Genomic DNA, 20,188 nt, shown 5'->3' on the forward strand with positions numbered 1-20,188 from the left:
AACTAGGCTTGTACTCGTTGGAATTTAGAAGATTGAGGGGGGATCTGATTGAAACGTATAAAATCCTAAAGGGATTGGACAGGCTAGATACAGGAAGATTGTTCCCGATGTTGGGGAAGTCCAGAACGAGGGGTCACAGTCTGAGGATAAAGGGGAAGCCTTTTAGGACTGAGATTAGGAAAAACTTCTTCACACAGAGAGTGGTGAATCTGTGGAATTCTCTGCCACAGGAAACAGTTGAGGCCAGTTCATTGGCTATGTTTAAGAGGGAGTTAGATATGGCCCTTGTGGCTACGGGGATCAGGGGGTATGGAGGGAAGGCTGGTGCAGGGTTCTGAGTTGGATGATCAGCCATGATCATAATAAATGGTGGTGCAGGCTCGAAGGGCCGAATGGCCTACTCCTGCACCTATTTTCTATGTTTCTATGTTTCCATCACGGCTGATTTATTATCCCTCTCAACTCTGTTCTCCTGCCTTCTCCCTGTAACTTTTGACACCATTACTATTCAAGAACTTATCAAGCTCCTCTTTAAATACACCCAAGGACTTGGCCGCCACAGCTGTTGGTGGCAATGTATTCCCCAGATTTACCACCCTCTCACCAAAGAAATTACTCTCATTCCTGTCCTAAAGGGATGTTCTCCAGTGCCCTCTAGTCCTAGACTTCCTACAATAGGAAACATCCTCTCCACTTCCACTCTATTTAGGCCTTTCAATATTCGATGGGTTTCAAAGAGATCCCGCCTCATTCTTCTCCTGACTGACCTCTTGCTGATGTGTGTCTTTTAGTGAACTGATCTCTTGTTCATTCAACTCTTTATTTTACTGACAGATTAGCTGGTCATGAAAAACTAACGAGTACCATGAATCCTCCCCATAAGATCACTTGTCAGTGAATGTGCTCCATTTAGAGAGAGTGGATTCGGTTCAGTTCTCAAGACTCAGTTTTTCTGTGCAAATTGGCATTGGCATTCCATACTGAAATGTAAAAACTTGTGGCACGTCATGACCTGCGATGAACATCATAAGTAGATGATAAAAGATGGAGAAAGCCATCAATAAACTTTTAATTTAGTAATCCAGGAGATCCTACCTTCTTGTCTCTTATTGTTTGCCCATTGATTCATTTTTTCCGTGTTTTTTGTATGATCTACAATTCTTATGGTAATTACTCTTTGTGATTGTAAGAAAAAAAAGATTAGCTCAAATGCAGTCATTAGCAGTTTTTACCCATATTTCCTTGTTCCACAGTATAAATATTTTTTAAAATCAATTTTAATCAACCATTGGCAGATTTATATATTTCTTTAAAGCAAGATCTGTTTTAACATAAGCTCTTAGCAGTTTTTACCCATATCCTCTAGCACCACAGTTTGTAGTTCTAAATCAAATTCTTACCTCTGGCAGTTTTATATACTTCGTTTAGGCACTTTTTTTCCCGGATTCCAAATGGAAAAAGCCCCCTGCTATTCTTCCTTTGTAAATCAACACTAGGGGTCAGCCTTGCGACTTTTCTCCGCAAAGCCTCCAGTGCTAGAATGAGAACAAAAGGAAAAGAAGGCCTCTTATCTTCATGACCTTGTATTCCCATTCAATCAGGTATTGACTGATCTGCACCTCAGATCCTTTCTTCCTTATTCCCTTGATACCTTTACTCAACAAAAGGTGACTCATCTTAGTTTTAAACATTTCATTTTATCTCCCAGCCATAGTCTTCTAGCCTTTCACTGCTCTTAAATGTGAAAAAGTATGTCCTTATTTCACTCTGAGATAGAAATTTTCTGCGTTCACCAAGCATGCGGTACTGCTGTAGAACATTCCTGAAATTCATTTCCCTTGACTTCAACGACTTCCCGATTTCCTTACAATGTAGGGGACGCCATTTGGCCTATCGAGTCCATGCCAACTCCTGTCAGTTCAATTCCCTAACTTATTTCCCTGTACCCTACTCTCTCACACATGTCCATTATTATCACCTCCACCTATTTACAACCCCCCCCCCCATGCTTATTCCCCCAAGAGCCAAGTATACTTGTGGTAATATGTAGCTGCAGTTAACCTAGCATCTGTCACATCTTGTGGTGTGAGACAGAACACCCAAGGAAAGCAGGCAGCCGCAGCAAAAGCATGCAAGCTGCACAAAAATAGCTCTAGAGATCAGGCCAGAGCCCTGGTTGTTGGAGCTGCAAGACAGCTGCACTACCTGCACCAATTCACATCCTACTGACCATGAGACATAGCAGCAGAATTAGGCCATTCCGCCCACTGCTCTGCCACTCCATCATGGCTGCGTTATTATCCCTCTCAAACCATTTTTCAGCTTTATCCCCATAACCTTTGGCATCCTTACTAATCAAGAACCTATCAATTTTAAATATACATCAAAACTTGACCTCCTCAGCCATCTGTGACAATGTATTCCATAGATTCATCATGCTTGGCTAAAGAAATTCCTCCTCATCTCTGTTCTAAAAGGGCATCCTTGTATTCTGAGGCTATGCCCTCTGGGCCTAGATTCCATCATGATAGGAAACATCCTCTTCACGTCCACTGTATCTAGACCTTTCAACATTCGATAGGTTTCTTTGGCTGGAACATTCGATATTCGATAGGTTACTGCTTTGGCTGAATAATACAACGTGTTGTTAATTCTTGGGTTAATTTTATCACTGAAGCCACTTTTCTCTTCCAGAATCATCATAAATTGTTGTACAGCTGTATTGTCACTCATGGACTGTATACATACTGTACATGATTTCCTTCCTACATGGGTTACATTTCAAGTGCCTTCTTACACATTTCATCTTACCCAATCTATAACTGTCTGCCCCAGCTAATTCTTCTTAGTGAATTAGAATAGTCCCTTTGAACCCTGTGTAAATGGAATCATTGCAGGAGCTTTGATGCTTGAAAGAAAATCTTCAAAGCACAGAATCCTCTGATGGTTGCATTTCAGAAAGTCATGTTACAATAATATTCCCAAACCAGGAAAAAGAAACTCTTATTGATCTCATTCATATAACCCCAGCACTGTTTCATTTTAAGGATTGATGACAGGATATTGTATATTATTATGATAACCCATAAGAACTTCAGAAATTAACCTTAATCACAGATCATAGCCATCTCTGCTCTATTCTAATATATTTCCTATGACCATTTTTATAACACTCTTGACTGTGTTGCTTTAATACTTCTATTGTGTCAGTTAAAGTAAAAGGTCAGAATTTCTAACCTTCATTTTGAGGAAGTTCCTCATTTAGATAAATCCCTTGAATGGCAGACAACATTAGTGCAGCCTGCTGGAACTGGGCCCATGTGATAACTGGAAAAGTAGAGGTTTTCATGCTTGCTGTTGGATAATCAGAATCAGAATTAGGTTTATTCTCACTGACGTGTTATGAAAGTTGTATTGTGACAGCATATATAGTGCAAAGACAGACAATTGCTACAAGCTACAAAAATAAATAGATTAGATTAGATTATGAGAACACTCAGTCCTCTTTTTATTGTCATTTAGAAATGTATACATGCATTAAGAAATGATACAATGTTTCTCCGGAGTGGTATCACAGAAAACAGGACAAACCAAAGACTAACACTGACAGAATCACATAATTATAACATATAGTTACAGCAGTGCAAAGCAATACCATAATTTGATGAGTTATGGTACGGGCACGGTCTAAGTAAAGTCTCAAAAGTCCCCAAGTCAATCGACTCCCGAGTCCCCGATAGCAGGCGGCAAAAGGGAGAAACTCCCGTATTGTTAATCTGTGTAATTTTGGGACGTCTACTAACTATGTGTTACCTGACTGTATACTTTTATAATATAATTATTATTAATTAATACAATCCCAATTGCTCTGTACTTATTTTTTGTAACGTGTATGATGTTGAAGCTAATAAAAAGATTGAAAGGAAACTCCCTGCCATAAACCTCCAGGCACTGTCAACTTGCCAATGCCTTGTAAGCAGCCGACCACAGCCGACACTGCGTCCATCCGTCCGAAAACTACGAGCTTCCGACCAGCCTCTCCGATACAGCTTCCCGAGCGCCATCCTCTGCCGAGCGCCTTCGACTTCGCCGTGGCTGTTGAAACACGCAAAGCCGAGGATTTCGGGGCCTTCAGCTCCAGAGATTCCGGTTACCACACAGTAGCAGCGGCAGCGAAGCGGGCATTTCAGAAGTTTTCCAGATGTTCCTCCGTGCTCTCACGTCTGCCTCCATCAAAACAGAATTGTGCATGGTCCCCTACTTGACAGATAACAGATACTCATCACCGGAGAGGCCTCCCGCACTGCCGTCACACCGCCATCTTCTCCTCCCATAATAGTGCAAAAAAAAAACAAGTTAGTGTTCATAAATTCATGGATCATTCAAAAATCTGATAACATGGAGGCTAAAGCTATTCCTAAAAGCCGTGTGGACCTTCAGGCTCCTGTACATTCTCCCCAGTGGTAGTAATGCAAAGAGGGCATGTCCTAGATGGAGAATGTTAGATGCCACCTTCTCGAGGCCCCGCTTCTTGAAGATGGCCGAGATGGTGGTGTGGGTCGAGCCTGATGAAACTGGCAGAGTCTTCAATGCTAAGCAACTTCTTGCAATCCTGGGCATTGGAGACTACAAACCAGGCTGTGATTCAGCCAGTCAGCGTGTTCTCGAATGTACATCTGCAGAAAATTACACTGAGGTGTTGATACCCAGGAAACTGAAGATGCCCATTCTTAACACTGCTGACCTCCAGATGAAGACTGGTGTGTGTTCTCTGAACTTTCTCTTCCTGAAGTCCACAATCAATTCCTTGGTCTTGCTGATGTTGAGTGCAAGTTTCTTGTTGCAACACCACCCAAGCAGCTGATCTATTTTATTCTTGCGTGCCTCCTCGCTGCCATCTGTGATTTGGTCAATGACAGTGGTATCATCAGCAAATTTACAGATACGTAGTGCTTAAACTGTGCCTATCCACACAGTCATGAGTGTAGAGAGAGTGGATTACTGGGCTAGGCACACATCCAGATTGCTCTTGTATGTCCTGTTCCTCCTACCTTTCCAAAATCGTGAGGATCAGTTCAGATTTATCAGCTGCGAAGTTAGTTGGAGCTTTTATAACACCGATTTCTATATATTGCAATCATTCCTCAGAGTAAGCCACTGAAGTATATGTGCAGATAATCTGATCATACCAGTATCACTTTGAAGGGTGAGGCTGAATATTTATCTGGAAATATTATGCATTCACACCGAGAAATTCAATCATGTGATATTGCCTCCTTTGGTATTATATATAAATAGCTTGTTTCCTGGAATTAAACACAATTTTGATGTCTTTTGGGTTGCATTTTTCCACACTGAACATTCAGCTGGACATATTGCTGTTACAAAAAACTCCTAAATAGATGATAATTTTATGATTTAACACATATAATAGACAAGCAAATCACAGAGAAAGCAATCCCTTCCTCTTTACCTTCCCTCCCATTCTCTGCTTTCTGCAGAGATTGCTCTCTTCATGATTCCCTCCCAATTTATCTTCCTACTGGCACTTATCCCTAACAAGTAGAGGAACTGCTACACCTACCCATTCACCTCCTCCCTCACCCCCATTCAGGGTCCCAAATAGTCCTTCCAGGTGGGTCAACACTTCACCTGCAAATCTGTTGGGGTCATCTACTGTACCGATGCTTCCAATTCAGCCTCCTCTACAGTGGTGAGACCCAAAGTAGACTGGGAGGGACCACTTGGTCAAACACCTTCGTTCCACCCAGAATAAGCAGAGTTTTCCAATGGCCAGTTATTTTAACTACAATCCCCACTCCCATTCCGATATTTTGGTTCATAGCCTACTCTACTGCCACAGAGAGTTTAAACTAGTTTTGCAGTGGGCTGGGAACTGGAGCCCCAGGTCAGTAAGGGAAGGTAGATGTCAGGAAAAGTATTGAAAGGCAAAATCGATGGGTCAGATAGTTTGAAGTGTGCATATTTTTAATGCTAGGAGTATTATGGGTAAGGGTGATGAACTTCGAACATGGATCAGTAAACGGAACTACAATGTTGTAGCCGTTACTGAAACTTGGTTGAGAGAGAGCAGGAATGGGTGATTAACATACCAGGTTATTGAAGTTTTAGAAAAGATAGAGGAGGAGGTAAAAGAGGGGGTGGAGTTGCACCACTAATCAGTGACAATATTACAGCTGCACTCAGGGGAGACATAGTGGTGACATAAAAGGATTAGTGTAGAGAGGCAATAAGATCACCAGAGACAATGTGGCCCATTAAACTGCTCTAAAGCTCTTTGACTCTAAACAGTGAAAATAACATTCAAATTAACAAATTGTCATGTAACTTCTGATGTTTTGATAAAGTATATTCCAAAAAGGACTGTAAATTAATTTGGCTGATGGTATTAGTTTTCAAATATTTCTTTATGCATCATTATTTTACTCCTTTGGGTTGAGTTTGCATTTAATTCACCCTGTTCCATTTCATCAACTGCTTCTGTCTTCTGCAGGTAAACATGTTTGTTGAGGGGTTCCATGATGCCATTGTACTTTATGCCAATGCACTTCAAAAGGCTCTGAAGCAAGGATACAGTAAAAGCAATGGATCAGAAATTGTACAGATGATGTGGAATACAACCTTTGAAGGTAAGGAAGTATACATTTCCGAGGACCTATGTCTATCTCAGTACACCAAGCACACAATTTTAAAGACGTCATCTGTATTCTAAAAGCTAGAACTTTGGTAAAAAGCAAACACGAGGAAATCTGCAGATGCTGGAATTTCAAGCAAAACACATAAAAGTTGCTGGTGAACGCAGCAGGCCAGGCAGCATCTCTAGGAAGAGGTACAGTCGACGTTTCGGGCCGAGACCCTTCGTCAGGACTAAATGATCAGTTAGTCCTGACGAAGGGTCTCGGCCCGAAACGTCCACTGTACCTCTTCCTAGAGATGTTGCCTGGCCTGCTGCGTTCACTAGCAACTTTTATGTGTTTTACTTTGGTAAAAAGTACTTAATAACCTGACCAAATCAGACATGTAAATTGAAACAAGCATAATATAAGTATATCTGGTTGAAATTAGACAATTAAAATGCATTGAATTAGTTTGGTAGCAATGTGGCACTGATTATTTCTGAATTCAGATTAAAATACATATTCAAATAGCAAATTGAAAGTTCAAATCTGTTCAATTTCTTTCCCCTCCCCCCAGTTTATAACTCATGTCTGAATTCAACTCTTTTGGATGTGTAATAAATGGTGAAACAACAACTGAAAATATTTAAATAGTGTGTCATACCGTAATATATATGTCATTTCACAGTATGATGTACTCCCACAGAGTAAGTTCGTAAATAGATAGCAACTAGATTTAAGAAAATACTTAGTCTATTAGAATACTAAAAAAGTGTAAATGATGACAGTAATTTCAGTTTAATAATAGAACCACAGAATTGTACAGCTCAGAACTAGACTTTTGAGCTCAACTCATCCATGCTCATTGTGGTATCTTTCTACGCTAATCACCTTTACTTGGATTTGTCCCATATCCCTCTTCACTTTTCAGATCCAAATACCTGTCCAAGTTTCTTTTAAGTGTAGTAATTATATCTGCTTCTGCCACCTCCTTCAGTGGCTTATTCCATATAACCACCATCTTCTGTGAAAAATTGCCCCTCAGAACTCCATTAAGTTTGTCCTCTTCCCACCCCCTCACTCACTTTAAAACTATATCCTTAGTTTTAGACTCCTCTACACTGGGGAAAAAGACTCAAAATATCGGCCCTATCTTTACCTCATAATCTTAGAAGCCTCTGTAAGCTTACCCCTCAGTCTCCCAGAGTCCATTGAGAACAAACACAGGTTATCCGGTTTCTCCTTGCAACCAAAGCCCTTCATTCCAGGCAACACCTTGGTGAATCTCCAACGTACTCTCTCTAATGCTACCACAGCATTTCTGTAGTGTAGCAAACAGAAATTACACAGAGCCACAGGAGATCCTGCAGGTGCTGGAAACCTTCAGCAGCACACACAAAATGCTGGCAGAATTCAACAGGTCAGGAGGCATCTGTGAAGGGGAATAAACAACTGACATTTTGTACAGAGACCCTCCATCAGTACACACTTCTCCAAGTGGTCCCTAACCCATAATTTTTGGGTAGCTGCTCCCAGACATCCTGACTCTTTTAATCAATGTTTCTGTTTATGAAGGCATGATACCAAATGAGTACTTGCCTACTCTATCCATCTATGTTGTCATTTTCAGCAAACTCTGAGCCTGTGGACGGCATGATAGTGTAGCGGTTATTGTAACACTTAAAGAGCACCAGTGATCACCATTGTTGCTGTCTGAAAGGAACTTATACATTCTCCCTGTGGCTGCATGGGTTTCCTCCTGGTGCTCTCTTTTCCTCCCACATTCCAAATCCATACAGGTTAGCGTTAGTATGTTAGGGCATGTTATGCTGGCACCAGGAGCATGGCAACACTTACGGGCCAGCTCCAGCATATCCTCGGATGCGTCTCACTGTATGTTTCAATGTTTTGATTTACACGTGACAAATGAAGCCAATCTTTACTTGCACCCCAAATTCGCTCTGTACATCAATATGGCTAAAGTCTCTACCATTTGCTGCAGAAGTCACAGCACAATTTGACCTCCAAAATGCATCACTTCACACTTGTATGGATTAAATTCCATCTACAACTACTCTGCCAAAATTTCCAACTGACCTATATTCTCATGCACGCCATGTGTGTGTGTGTATATATATATATGCCAAAAAGCAAAGTTTCCAGGACCTACCCCCGTGGTACACCACAGAGTGAAGCCAGAAAAATAACTCTCCACCATAACCTTCTGCCTCCTATCACCAAGCCAATTCTGAATCCTGTTTGCCAACACATCTCAGACACCATTTGCTTAAATCATCTGGACCATGCTTCTGTGTGGGACCTTGTCAAATGTCTTGCTAAAGTCGAAGTGTATCACATCAAATGCCATGCTTTCAAAGATTTTCTTAGCTACTTCCTCAAAAGAAAACTTGATCAGATTTGTGAGACAGGATTTTCTAAGTGAACATGAACTCTGTCCCTTAGGTTTTATTTTCAATGATTTTCCTACTACTCGTACAAGAGGGTGGCAAGGTAGAGATATAACTCTACCAGAGGAAGTGTAATGTGCTCCTTCCCTGTGCTATCCTGCAGGTCACTTTGGGCAAGGTTTAACACCTTCTTAGCCCCACCGCCCACTGTACCCCTGATCAGGGTCACATGAAGCCATGGTTGTTTGAGCAACTGGTGCATTTCACAGGTCCTAGTTATGTGACAACTGACATCAGGCAGACAATCTCTGAAAAGTATGGCTGGGGTCATCTGTCTTGTAAAGACACTGGTCAGAAGAAGGCATTGGCAAACCACTTCTGTTGAAAACTTTGTCAAGAACAATCATAGCCATGGAAAGACCATGATCACCTACATCATATGAGACAATACACAATGAACAAACCCATGGAAGGTTCTCAAGTTTCTAGGCCTATCCCTACTTCCCTTTTTTAACATAGGGGCATTTGCTATCCTCTGGTCTTCTGAAGCATCATTCAAGGTTAACAAAGATAGAATGTCTATGCCAGAGCCCCAGCAAATAACTCCCTCGAGAGGGGAATTAAATACCCACAATAAGTGTACACAATTTTACACACAAAGTCTCTTGGCAGCCTGGTGAACGATTTTCAGTATGGAAACTTATAGGAAAGTCACAGCCCTTATCTTAAAAAGCAGTTCATGACACTCTGTACATGTAACCTACAGCATTTTACTACTGGTTGAAGAAAAAGTTTATTGATTAATATCATTTACACTCTTTTAAACTTAACACAGTAACAGACATACAATGGAAGAGAAAGATTTCAAGCAATTCCTTTCTTGAGTGATAGCAATCAAGGTGGTACAAAATACAGAAAAAAAAATGTGCATAAATGCGAGTAAAGATGTTTATAATTGCCATCCCATAACAACAGTAAGAAAAGTGAGTTTAATGTTTCTACTCCATAAAATATAAGTTCAAATATTTCAATAGGAGTGTTTCATCTTTGACTAAAAATCCTTAGACATCCTTATCCGACAATATGTTAACAAATGTTTTAAATTGGGATTCAGCAGGTCAAGTTGCAAGTTAGAATCAGAATCAGTGTTATCGGATAAATAGTGCAAAAGAGGAAAAGCGACTGGACTGTTCAGAAAGCTGATGGCAGAAGGGAGGAAGCTGTTCCTATAAAATTGGTTGTGGGTCTTTGGCTCCTGTACCTCCTCCCTATGGTAGCAATAAGAGGACATGTCCCGGATAATAAGGATCCATAATAATGGATGCCACCTTATCCTCAGTAAAGCAATTACTAATACTTGTTTCTTAAGCTTCTTGTTCTGTTGCCCTAGCAATGTTTTGGTCCTCCTTTTCTGAATTCTGAAACCATATGGATATCTGTGCTTTCTTCTCTTTTGGAAACAATTTATATCTTTTCTTATGAGCTAATACTACCTTCAGTTTCTTACGTTCTAACCTATTATAATCACTGTTTCCTGAAGGCCTGTATTTATTAATTAACTCCCACTTATTGCACAATTAAATAGCCAGTTCCCCTTTTGGTTCTTTAAAATCATTCCAGCGCTGAGATCCATTTTTGTTGGATATAAAAATCAGATGGAATGGACCTTTTGAGGCTAATGTCAATAGTGATCTAATTGAAATGCTAAGGAGTTAATGGTGCAGAACTCCTTCTAAAGCTTGCATATGGCTGTGTATGCACCAGATTCTTCTTGCAGGGAAGTTGGGTGAAGTTCTATGGTGCTAATGAGCTACACAAATACGAAAAGAGGCAAATATTACTGTGATTTAGGCATTTGGAAAAGAAATATCATCTGGCCGATCTGGCGACATGGAAGTAACCAAGTTGTTGAGTTGTTCTGTGTAGCTCTTGGTGAACTCTTCAACAAATGAACTTTGGAAGGGACACAGTTCATGGCCTGTTTGAGAAACACATCACGGTGCACCAGAGGGAGTGGTGTGGAATTTTCTCTGTCTGTCCAAACACATTTCAGACAAATCTATGTTTGAATTGGCCCATATTCAGAGTCCCTTTGCCTTAAAAAAAAGCAAAACCAAAATTATTTTAATGACTCTAATATTAATTGCTGTTAGGAAAAGTCATGTATTCTAATAGCTGGAATTATCCAGCATTCTATTAACTAAATTAGAAAATAATATGGCAGCCAGAGTGAACACAGACATTAGAAAACAATGGCAATTTATTTGGGAACGCCAACAAAAATGTTGGAAGAAGAATGGGATTTCCTGTTCTATATTTCTTCATGAATCCATTGAATCATCTCTTGTTTCATTTGGAATTGAAGAGCTTTCCTTAGTTAATTGATTTCATCATTTGGCGCATTCCATTTATCAGGCATAGCAGGCCAGGTGTCAATTGATGCCCATGGAGACCGATATGGAGATTTCTCTGTGATCGCAATGACTGATCCTGTAACTGGCACACAAGAGGTAATTAAAATAGCTGCTTTTCAATGAAATTTTTTGTGATATTATCATAAATATTTGCATAGGAATGAATTAGCAATTTATTGTGAATTGCTGAATATGCCTTTCAATGGTGTAATAATCAAACTTTATTATTATTGTATTCAGTTGTATTTATCTGTGCATGATTTTATTTAAATACTTGAAAGCTAAAGGTTGAGGAATGCAAATTTGCATTTCGTTGTCTTTGCATGTAACCAACAACATTTCAGACATAGACCTAATCTGGATGAAAGGAGTAAATACACATTAATCTTTAATATTGCCATCAAAAAAGAGGTTTTGCAAGGTGGTCAGAAAGTGTGCAAATTGTGTATTATCTTATATAAGTTATTGCAGCAGCTGTAACAAAACACATTCTTTTCATCTCTTGGGTATCATGCTCCTTTGGTTCCAAAAGCACTGAGTTCTTTCCAATAATATCCACTGTGTGCCATAGGAGAGATTTACTTTTCTGCTTCCTGATACTTGGTAAATAACAGTTAATCTTACATTACTAAATTTATGAATTGTTTTTTGAGTTACTATATACACTGAAGGATTGCACATGCTTTCAAACCACTTACAGACTTTTAATTATTTTATCTCACTGTGTATGTAGCTTATAGTACGTATCTTTGAGATAGAGGTTACTGAAATTGGTACCATGTGCCAAATGGTACCCTTCTTTATTGAAACATACAATGACTCTACAGAGAGTGATGAAATCAGTTGTCTTTCCCAAACCTAACAATTATATATTGCTCTCCAAAATTCCTGAGTCCTTTCATTGGTTTAATTTTCAATGGTCCCAACCTTTCCCAACACAGCCACTTTTCCCAATCTAGTGGGCAATACTTCTTCTGAAAACAAATAGTAACAAGTAACATCTGAGGTTGCTTATGGCACTGAAGTTGGGCTTGTTGGTTTTTAACTCCAGATAATAAAACAAGGAAATTATTGATAAAGTGATTTGAGGAAATGCACAGAATCTGTCTCAAAGGGGCGAAGAAACTTTCAATTGTACATATTCTTAATCTTCCTGTGTTTACTTGATTACAGGTAATTGCTGATTACTATGGCTTGAATGGAACCTTTCAGCTTAGGCCAAACGTGAGACTTCCCTGGGCAAATGGAATTCCACCTCCAGATGAACCAAGCTGTGGTTTTTCCAAGGACAAACCTGCCACCTGTAAATCATGTAATTTTTCTTTCAATATTAAACTTTCTCTCATTTCAGAAAGACTTGGGAGAATATAAATGAGTAAGTTATACTGTATGTACAGATGCTGGTCCTTAGGTTCATCGTATCTATACTTGGTCTAAGCAACGCATATTCCCATCAACTTGCCTTAGACTTTTTCCACTCCTCGAAGAAATTTAAAGTTTACAATTAACCTGCCAAACAAGAAAGCTTTGGAATGTGAGACGCCAGTACTAAACTTGGGCTGCTGAAGATCTGAGCTGCTGTGCCACCTAATATAACTAGTAACACTAATCATTGCAATCTGACATGGTCATTCACTACCAATGAGCAAAGTAACAATAATGGAAAAAATGTGTACTAGCAACTAAACAGTGGCCAGCACCAGATAGTTTTAAATCTAAGTAGGCATAACTATAATCTTAATAAGATCTTGTGGCTTGCAAGCCATTCCTTTGGATTTAAAAAGCTGCAAATGTCACAGTTAATTAAGAATGACAAGTAAGGAAAACAGGGAAATTACAGATGATAGCCCCACATTTGTTGTTGGGAAACTAGTCTTCACTTAAGAGTGACTGAACACTTCAGAATTTACTAAAATGACAGTAAATAATTTCGGCAGTCAACAAACATGCAAATCCCAGTGAAACATTCTGCACTTAAAAGTCATAGACAGAGTTTATTGTTATATGCACAAGTACATGTATGCACAGGTGCAATGAAAAACTTCAGCAGCATCACCAATAAGCAACATTCATGAGAAGAAAACATAGATTAGACAAAAGTTATATATAATCTTTCCATGAAAAATATAGACAGAAGATCCATTCTAGTGCAAATTGATCCAAATAGAGCTCACCTATCTTCTCCATTTCCATTGTCAGTGTCATTTATATTGCATTTCACAGCTTTTGTTTACTATGGGCACCACAGTAGTGTAGTAGTTATCACGACGCTAATACAGTTTGGGGCATCAGAGTTTGGAGTTCAATCCAAGTGTCCCCTGGAAGGAGTGGGTTTTCTCTGGGCCTTCTGGTTTCCTCCCATAGTCCAAAGAGTCGGTTAATTGGTCATTGTAAATCCTCCCACGATTAGATTAGGGATAAACTGAGGTTAGTGGGGCTTGCTGGGTGGTGTGGCTCAAAGGGTCGGAAAGGCCTATTCTGCACTGTATCTCTAAATAAAATTTCAAGAATATCAAAACTGGGTTCCAAGGATTAAATTAGAAAGCTTATTTATACATAGTCAGAGTTATAGTCTCTGGGAAAATTGAGTTATCTTGTGGAAATAAGAATTGAAGCTGAATGCAAATGGGTAAGGGGGAGATGGTGGAAGATCAGGGTCTACAAATTAGTGTACAACTGACAAGTATTTATGGAAGAAATTTTTAATAATTCCATAACAGGCAGTTGTTAATAATAAATCTGTGACTGTTACATTTTTTTTTAACCAGGTATGATTAGCTGATGATTTCATTGCAGAATTTAAATTGGAGTCGAGGTAGTTATTAAACAGGTTTATTAAAAAGTAGTTATGGAAAAATCAATTTTAAAATGGCAAAGTTTAGTTAGGGAGGTGCACCTTCTGAATATTGGCATTATTTAATCTGAATAACTAATCGGTACGGACAATAATGGCTTGTCTTGTTCTGTGTAGGTGGTCTTGGAGAGTCCGCGATCACAGGCATTGTGGTTGGCTCACTGCTGGGGTGTGCCCTACTGCTCGCTTTTTACCTGTTCAGGTAGGAATCACCGTTTGGGGAATTCAGCCTGAGTGAAGAAAATAAACGACATTTTCTTCCACTGGGTATTTGCACAGTTTATTCTTCAACTTCAATAGAATGGACATTTTAAGAAACAAGTCTTTTACTCGGTTTTAAAAAAATGCTGTCAGTATGCATCTTGGCATTTTGTTAGATTCTATGTGTCTAGGGTTCACAACTAGTAGGACATTGACAGGGCTCATGGGGCTCTACGCGGGCTACTAGCTTGATACAAATTAATGAATAAAATGACTGCAGCATGCAGAGGTCCTCCCTGACACCACTAACATCAAGCAGTTGGTCTCACAGCCTCTAACTGAGGTAAATAATCAGCTGTTGTCGAAAGAAACTCAAGGCATATTTTAAGAACCAACTCATATATCACTGCACAAAAAAGTCAAATTGAAAAATACAGCATGAAACGCCTCACTCTCCCTGGAGCCTTTTTTCTTGGTAATAGGTTATTTCCTAAGTTTTATTTAAAGCTTTAACAGCAAAAGAATTTTTCAGCAGAATTGTTTCTGTGACCTTTCAGAGGTTCTGTTTCACACATAGGTTTGACTGTATGATTTCATTTCCCCTGTGGATATCACATTCTAGTGCTAATGGTAGAAGATAAACTGTATTGGAATGCAGCATAGCTGACTGAGGTCAGAGTACTGTAGCCCAAGGCAGGGTCTATAATTTTGAGTGCAAAGGGTAATACAAGGGCAGCACTAAAAACCAAAGGTTGCCTGTTCCCATTTATCATAACTACTTCATAAGTTTTCTATGCCTTTATTCTTCCTTCAATAATGTAGGCGTCATATAATCACCCATATCCATCGGAAGTAGGGGCCCATGTCTCCTGACCTGATCAGTAAATGTGCTACTGTTGGTGGCTGTTATCCTCTCAAGAAGCCTGAATTTAATGCCATTTCCAAATCTATCTGTCTAATCCTTTCAGTGACAGTGGTTGGGGGCGGGGGAGCCGGCGATAGCGATGTTGATGCATGGGCATTGTTTCAGAATGACACCTCTGACTTCGAAGTCACCAAAATATTTTCACATTGATATTATTCCCACAAATTTAAAGAATACAGAAAACACAAGGTAAGAAAGATGGTAAATATTGTGGCATTGAAGCGCATGGATAAATCTCTGGAGTCTGACCAAGTGCATTGTAGAATATTGTCAAAAGCAAACAAAGAAATTGCTGGCAGAGATTTTTGTATCGTTCTCAGCTACAAGTGAAATAGTAGAGGACTGGAGGTTGGTTCATGTTAATGTTGGGCCCTTATTTAAGGAGAGCAGCAAAATAAGAACACTATAGGCTGGTGAGCCTTAGAATCACCTCCAGTAACGTTTCCACCTCTATAAGAGATAGGATCTATCTCCATTTAGAATGGCAAGGGCTGTTTAGGGATAATCAGCATGGCTTTGCTCATGGGAAATTATGTTTTCTGAATTCCAGTGAAGATTTTGAAGAGGTGGCCATAAGGATTGACAAGGGCAGGGTAGTAGATGTTGTCTACATGGATGTTTGTAAAGCTTTTGGCAAACTCCGACATGGTAGGCTGGTCCAGAGAGTGAGATCTTATGGGGTTCTGTGTAATCTAGCCAACTGCATATTTATTGGCCTGGTGTAATGAGACAGAGTGTGGTAGTGGAAGGTAGTTTCTCAGGCCCATGATCGGTAGTGTCTTGCAGGGATCTGTGCTGGATCTACTGTTGTTCATCAAACTTATTAATGATTTGAACGGGAATGTTAGTGGAATGAATGTTAAGTTTGCAGAAGGCACCAAAGTGAAGGTTGTCTAAGGTTACAACAGGATATAGCTCAAGTGGAAAAGTGGACAAAGGAACGGTGGATGGAATTTGATTCAGACAAATATGAAGAGATGTATATTTGGAAATTAAAGCTTCCATTCACTGGCAGAAGATTCACAGTAAATGACAAGACTCTGGAGAGCATAATGGAACAGAGAGGCCTTCATGTATAAGTACAGAGTTCCCTGAAAGTGGTGACACAAGTAGACAAGGTGGCGAAGAAGATGTCTGGCGTGCCAGCCTTCATCAGATGAGACACTGAATTCAAGAGTTTTTATTATTAGATTAGATTATGAGGGCACACAGTCCCCTTTTATTGTCATTTAGTAATGCATGCATTAAGAAATAATACAATGTTTTTCCAGAATGATATCACAGAAACACATGACAAAGTGACTTAAAAACTAACAAAAACCATATAATTATAACATATAGTTACAACAGTGCAAAGCAATACCATAATTTGATAAGAACAGACCATAGCACAGTAAAAGTCTGAAAGTCTCTCGAAAGTCCCATCATCTCATGCAGACGGTGAACCTCCAGCGCCGCCAACTTGCCAATGTAGCATCCTGGAAGCATCCGACCACAGTCCGACTCCGAGTCCATCCGAAAACTCCGAGCCTTCGACGAGCTCTCCAACACCAAACACCAAGCACCATCTCTGCCGAGCGCTTCGACCCTGGCCCTGGCAACAGGCAATAGGCAAAGCCGAGGATCTGGGACCTTCCCCTCCGGAGATTTTCGATCGCACAGTAGCAGCGGAAGTGAAGTGGGCATTTCAGAAGTTTCTCCAGGTGTTCCTTCGTGCTTCCCACGGCTGTCTCCATCAAATCCGGATTGTGTACGGCCCCCTAGTTAACACATGCAATATTTATTCGGAACGGCTGTGCGCACTGCGTCGTGCCGCCATCTTCTCCTCCCTCCTTGTTGGGACATCATGTAACAGCTGTATTGGACATTAATGGGATCTGGGCTGTACCCTCCAAATATCCAGACCTGCCTCTCATCTTTTTTTGCACTACCTTACTTTCCATTTTTCTATTTTCTATTTATAATTTATAATTTAAATTGTTAATTTTACTAATTTTTACTATTTTCAATATTTAGTATTTGTAATCCAAGGAGCGGGAAGCTCAGAAACAAATATCGCTGTGATGATTGTACGTTCTAGTATCAATTGTTTGGCGACAATAAAGTATAAAGTATAAAGTAATGTCTCAACACTTGGAGAACGGTGTGCATTTCTGGTCACCATACAATAGAAAAGGAGGATGTGTCTAAGCTAGACAAGATGCAGAAAGGGCAAAAAGGGGTGTTGCCAGGGGTCAAGAGCTTCAGTTATAAGAAAAGAATGGATAGGCTGGATTGATCGAGGCTGTGGGGTGACTTTATAGATGTTTTATAAAATCATGAAAGGTGGATGGTCACGGTCTTTTTCCCAGGATAGGGGAGTCGAAAATTAGAGGCATGGGTTTAAGATGAAAGGGGAAAAATTAAAGGGTAACTGGGTGTCAGGTTTTTCACAGAGAGGGTGGTGAGAATATGGAATGATCTGCCAAAGGAGATGGTAAAGATTGGTACAATAACAATTAAAGTCATATTGCCAGGTTCATGGAAAGAAAAGGTTTAGAGGGATATAAAACCAGTACAGGCAAATGGGACTAGCTCAGGAAAGAACTTCAGTCAGCAAAGACAAGTTGGGTTGAAGGGCCTGTTTCTATGCAGTATAACTCTATGTCTTCATTACTAGAAATCCTCTGGAACAGGAAAGAATTTATTTGATCACTTCCTCTGTCTGTGACTAGCCAGAAGGATGGAGTAGACGGAATGGGAAATCTTAACTTCGATGACTACAGTAGTGTTGAAAGGTTACGCTTTGATCTCCAGATGTGCTTAAAAGTTAGAAATTGACAGGGTACTTATTCGATTTTGCACACACAGGTGGGAGGCAGTCTCACCCTTTGAATGTACAATCAGAAACTTACCTCTTAGAAGCATTAATTCCTTTATTCACAGAAGAAGGCCCATTTAGATTCTTCAAAGTGTTTAAAGGAGATGGAAACCTAAAAGGAGCTCATTGAAAATAAATCTTTTCTGTGAATGAGACCATTGAAGTGTATGAGAGGTGGAACAAAATGCAATATTTTAACTTTTTCTGACAGGCCAGATGGGCTGCACTGGTTGGTTCCAGTACTGCCAATGAAATTTAGAATGTCACGGCCAAGAACAAGGTCATACAGCCCATACCTGTATCGGCTTTACCGTAGAACCATTGAATTAATGCCACCTGGCTGTTTGTTCCTCATATCTCTGTAATACCCACTGAGTCTGTTTCCATCAGCTGTAGATTATTAACATAAAAGGGCCTGTGACTCCCAAGTCTCAATTATCCCAATTGCAGAAATGCTGGACAAACTCAACCAGACAGGCAGCACAGGTAGAACAAGAGGGAAGTCAGTGATTCTTTGCATTGACTGGTTTTCTTTTCCACATGCTGCTTTACTGGCTGAGTTCTTTTGATTCAGATTACCAATATCTGCTGTGTTTTCTGTTTTGTGTGATTAACCCCTGTTCAATTTCATCACAACAATGCACAAGGTTCATCTAGATTAACTATTATACTGCTTCTGTCAAGTAGCCAGAGATAACTACCTTGCCCTTTGGCTTATTAGGAATGATCATTTGGCTTTAGACCATAGTCATAGTCATAGTCATACTTTATTGATCCCGAGGGAAATTGGTTTTCGTTACAGTTGCACCATAAATAGTTAAATAGTAATATGTGAATTATGCCAGGAAATAAGTCCAGGATCAGCCTATTGGCTCAGGGTGTCTGACCCTCCAAGGGAGGAGTTGTGAAGTTTGATGGCCACAGGCAGGAATGACTTCCGTTGACGCTCTGTGCTGCATCTCGGTGGAATGAGTCTCTGGCTGAATGTACTCCTGTGCCCAACCAGTCCATTATGTAGTAGATGGGAGACATTGTCCAAAATGGCATGCAACTTGGACAGTATCCTCTTTTCAGACACCACCGTCAGAGACTCCAGTTCCATCCCCACAACATCACGGGCCTTATGAATGAGTTTGTTGATTCTGTTGGTGTCTGCTGCCCCAGCACACAACAGCAAACATGATAGCACTGGCCACCATAGACTCGTAGAACATCCTTAGCATCGTCCGACAGATGTTAAAGGACCTCAGTCTCCTCAGGAAATAGAGATGGCTCTGACCCTTCTTGTAGACAGCCTCAGTGTTCTTTGACCAGTCCAGTTTATTGTCAATTCATATCCTCAGGTATTTGTAATCATCCACCATGTTCACACTGATCCCCTGGATGGAAACAGGGGTCAGCGGTACCTTTTTTATTGCTGTTTTATTCAGCACGACCAGGCCCAGTCTACTGACAGGAGGTCAACTCACAATCAATGAGTTTCCAGTTATGAATGGCCAATTCCATCCCTGAATGAATGAGACCAATGGATTTTAAAAAAATATATTAATGAATTAAAGGACAGAAAGTAGTAGACACAGCCCAGCGCATCACAACCTATAGGCTCACTTTAGAAGATTCTTTACTATTCATGTTCTCACTATGTTTTTCTTTAAATGCACAGTTTGCCACCTTTTCCCCATGATGGTTTGTCAGCCTTAGTCTGTTTATGTGTATTTTTCATAGATTCTATTGCATTCCTTTATTCCCTGTAAATGCCTGCAAGGAAATATATCTTAAGGCAGTACACGGCAACATATACATACTTTGCTGAAACTTTACTTTGAACTTTGATTAAGGGATCTGAGATTACTGCAGGAAGATGGTGCTGACGTAAAACATCTTAATA

At 40.0% G+C, this 20,188-nt stretch overlaps 1 protein-coding gene across 3 annotated transcripts in view; it reads left to right on the forward strand.

Moving 5' to 3' along the window:
* npr3 (natriuretic peptide receptor 3) overlaps positions 1–20,188 on the forward strand; it is an 82,380-nt gene that overhangs the window by 50,044 nt on the left and 12,148 nt on the right. For 2 of the 3 annotated variants that reach the window (XM_063042844.1, XM_063042846.1), the window contains exons 4-7: positions 6,515–6,650; positions 11,462–11,556; positions 12,634–12,772; positions 14,432–14,516. In XM_063042844.1, the coding sequence (XP_062898914.1) occupies positions 6,515–6,650; positions 11,462–11,556; positions 12,634–12,772; positions 14,432–14,516 (455 nt within the window). The remainder of the gene's footprint in view (positions 1–6,514; positions 6,651–11,461; positions 11,557–12,633; positions 12,773–14,431; positions 14,517–20,188) is intronic. The other variant, XM_063042845.1, reaches the window with a different exon arrangement.

This window comes from Mobula hypostoma, chromosome 3 (genome assembly GCF_963921235.1).
Source record: "Mobula hypostoma chromosome 3, sMobHyp1.1, whole genome shotgun sequence".
NCBI lineage: Eukaryota > Metazoa > Chordata > Chondrichthyes > Myliobatiformes > Myliobatidae > Mobula > Mobula hypostoma.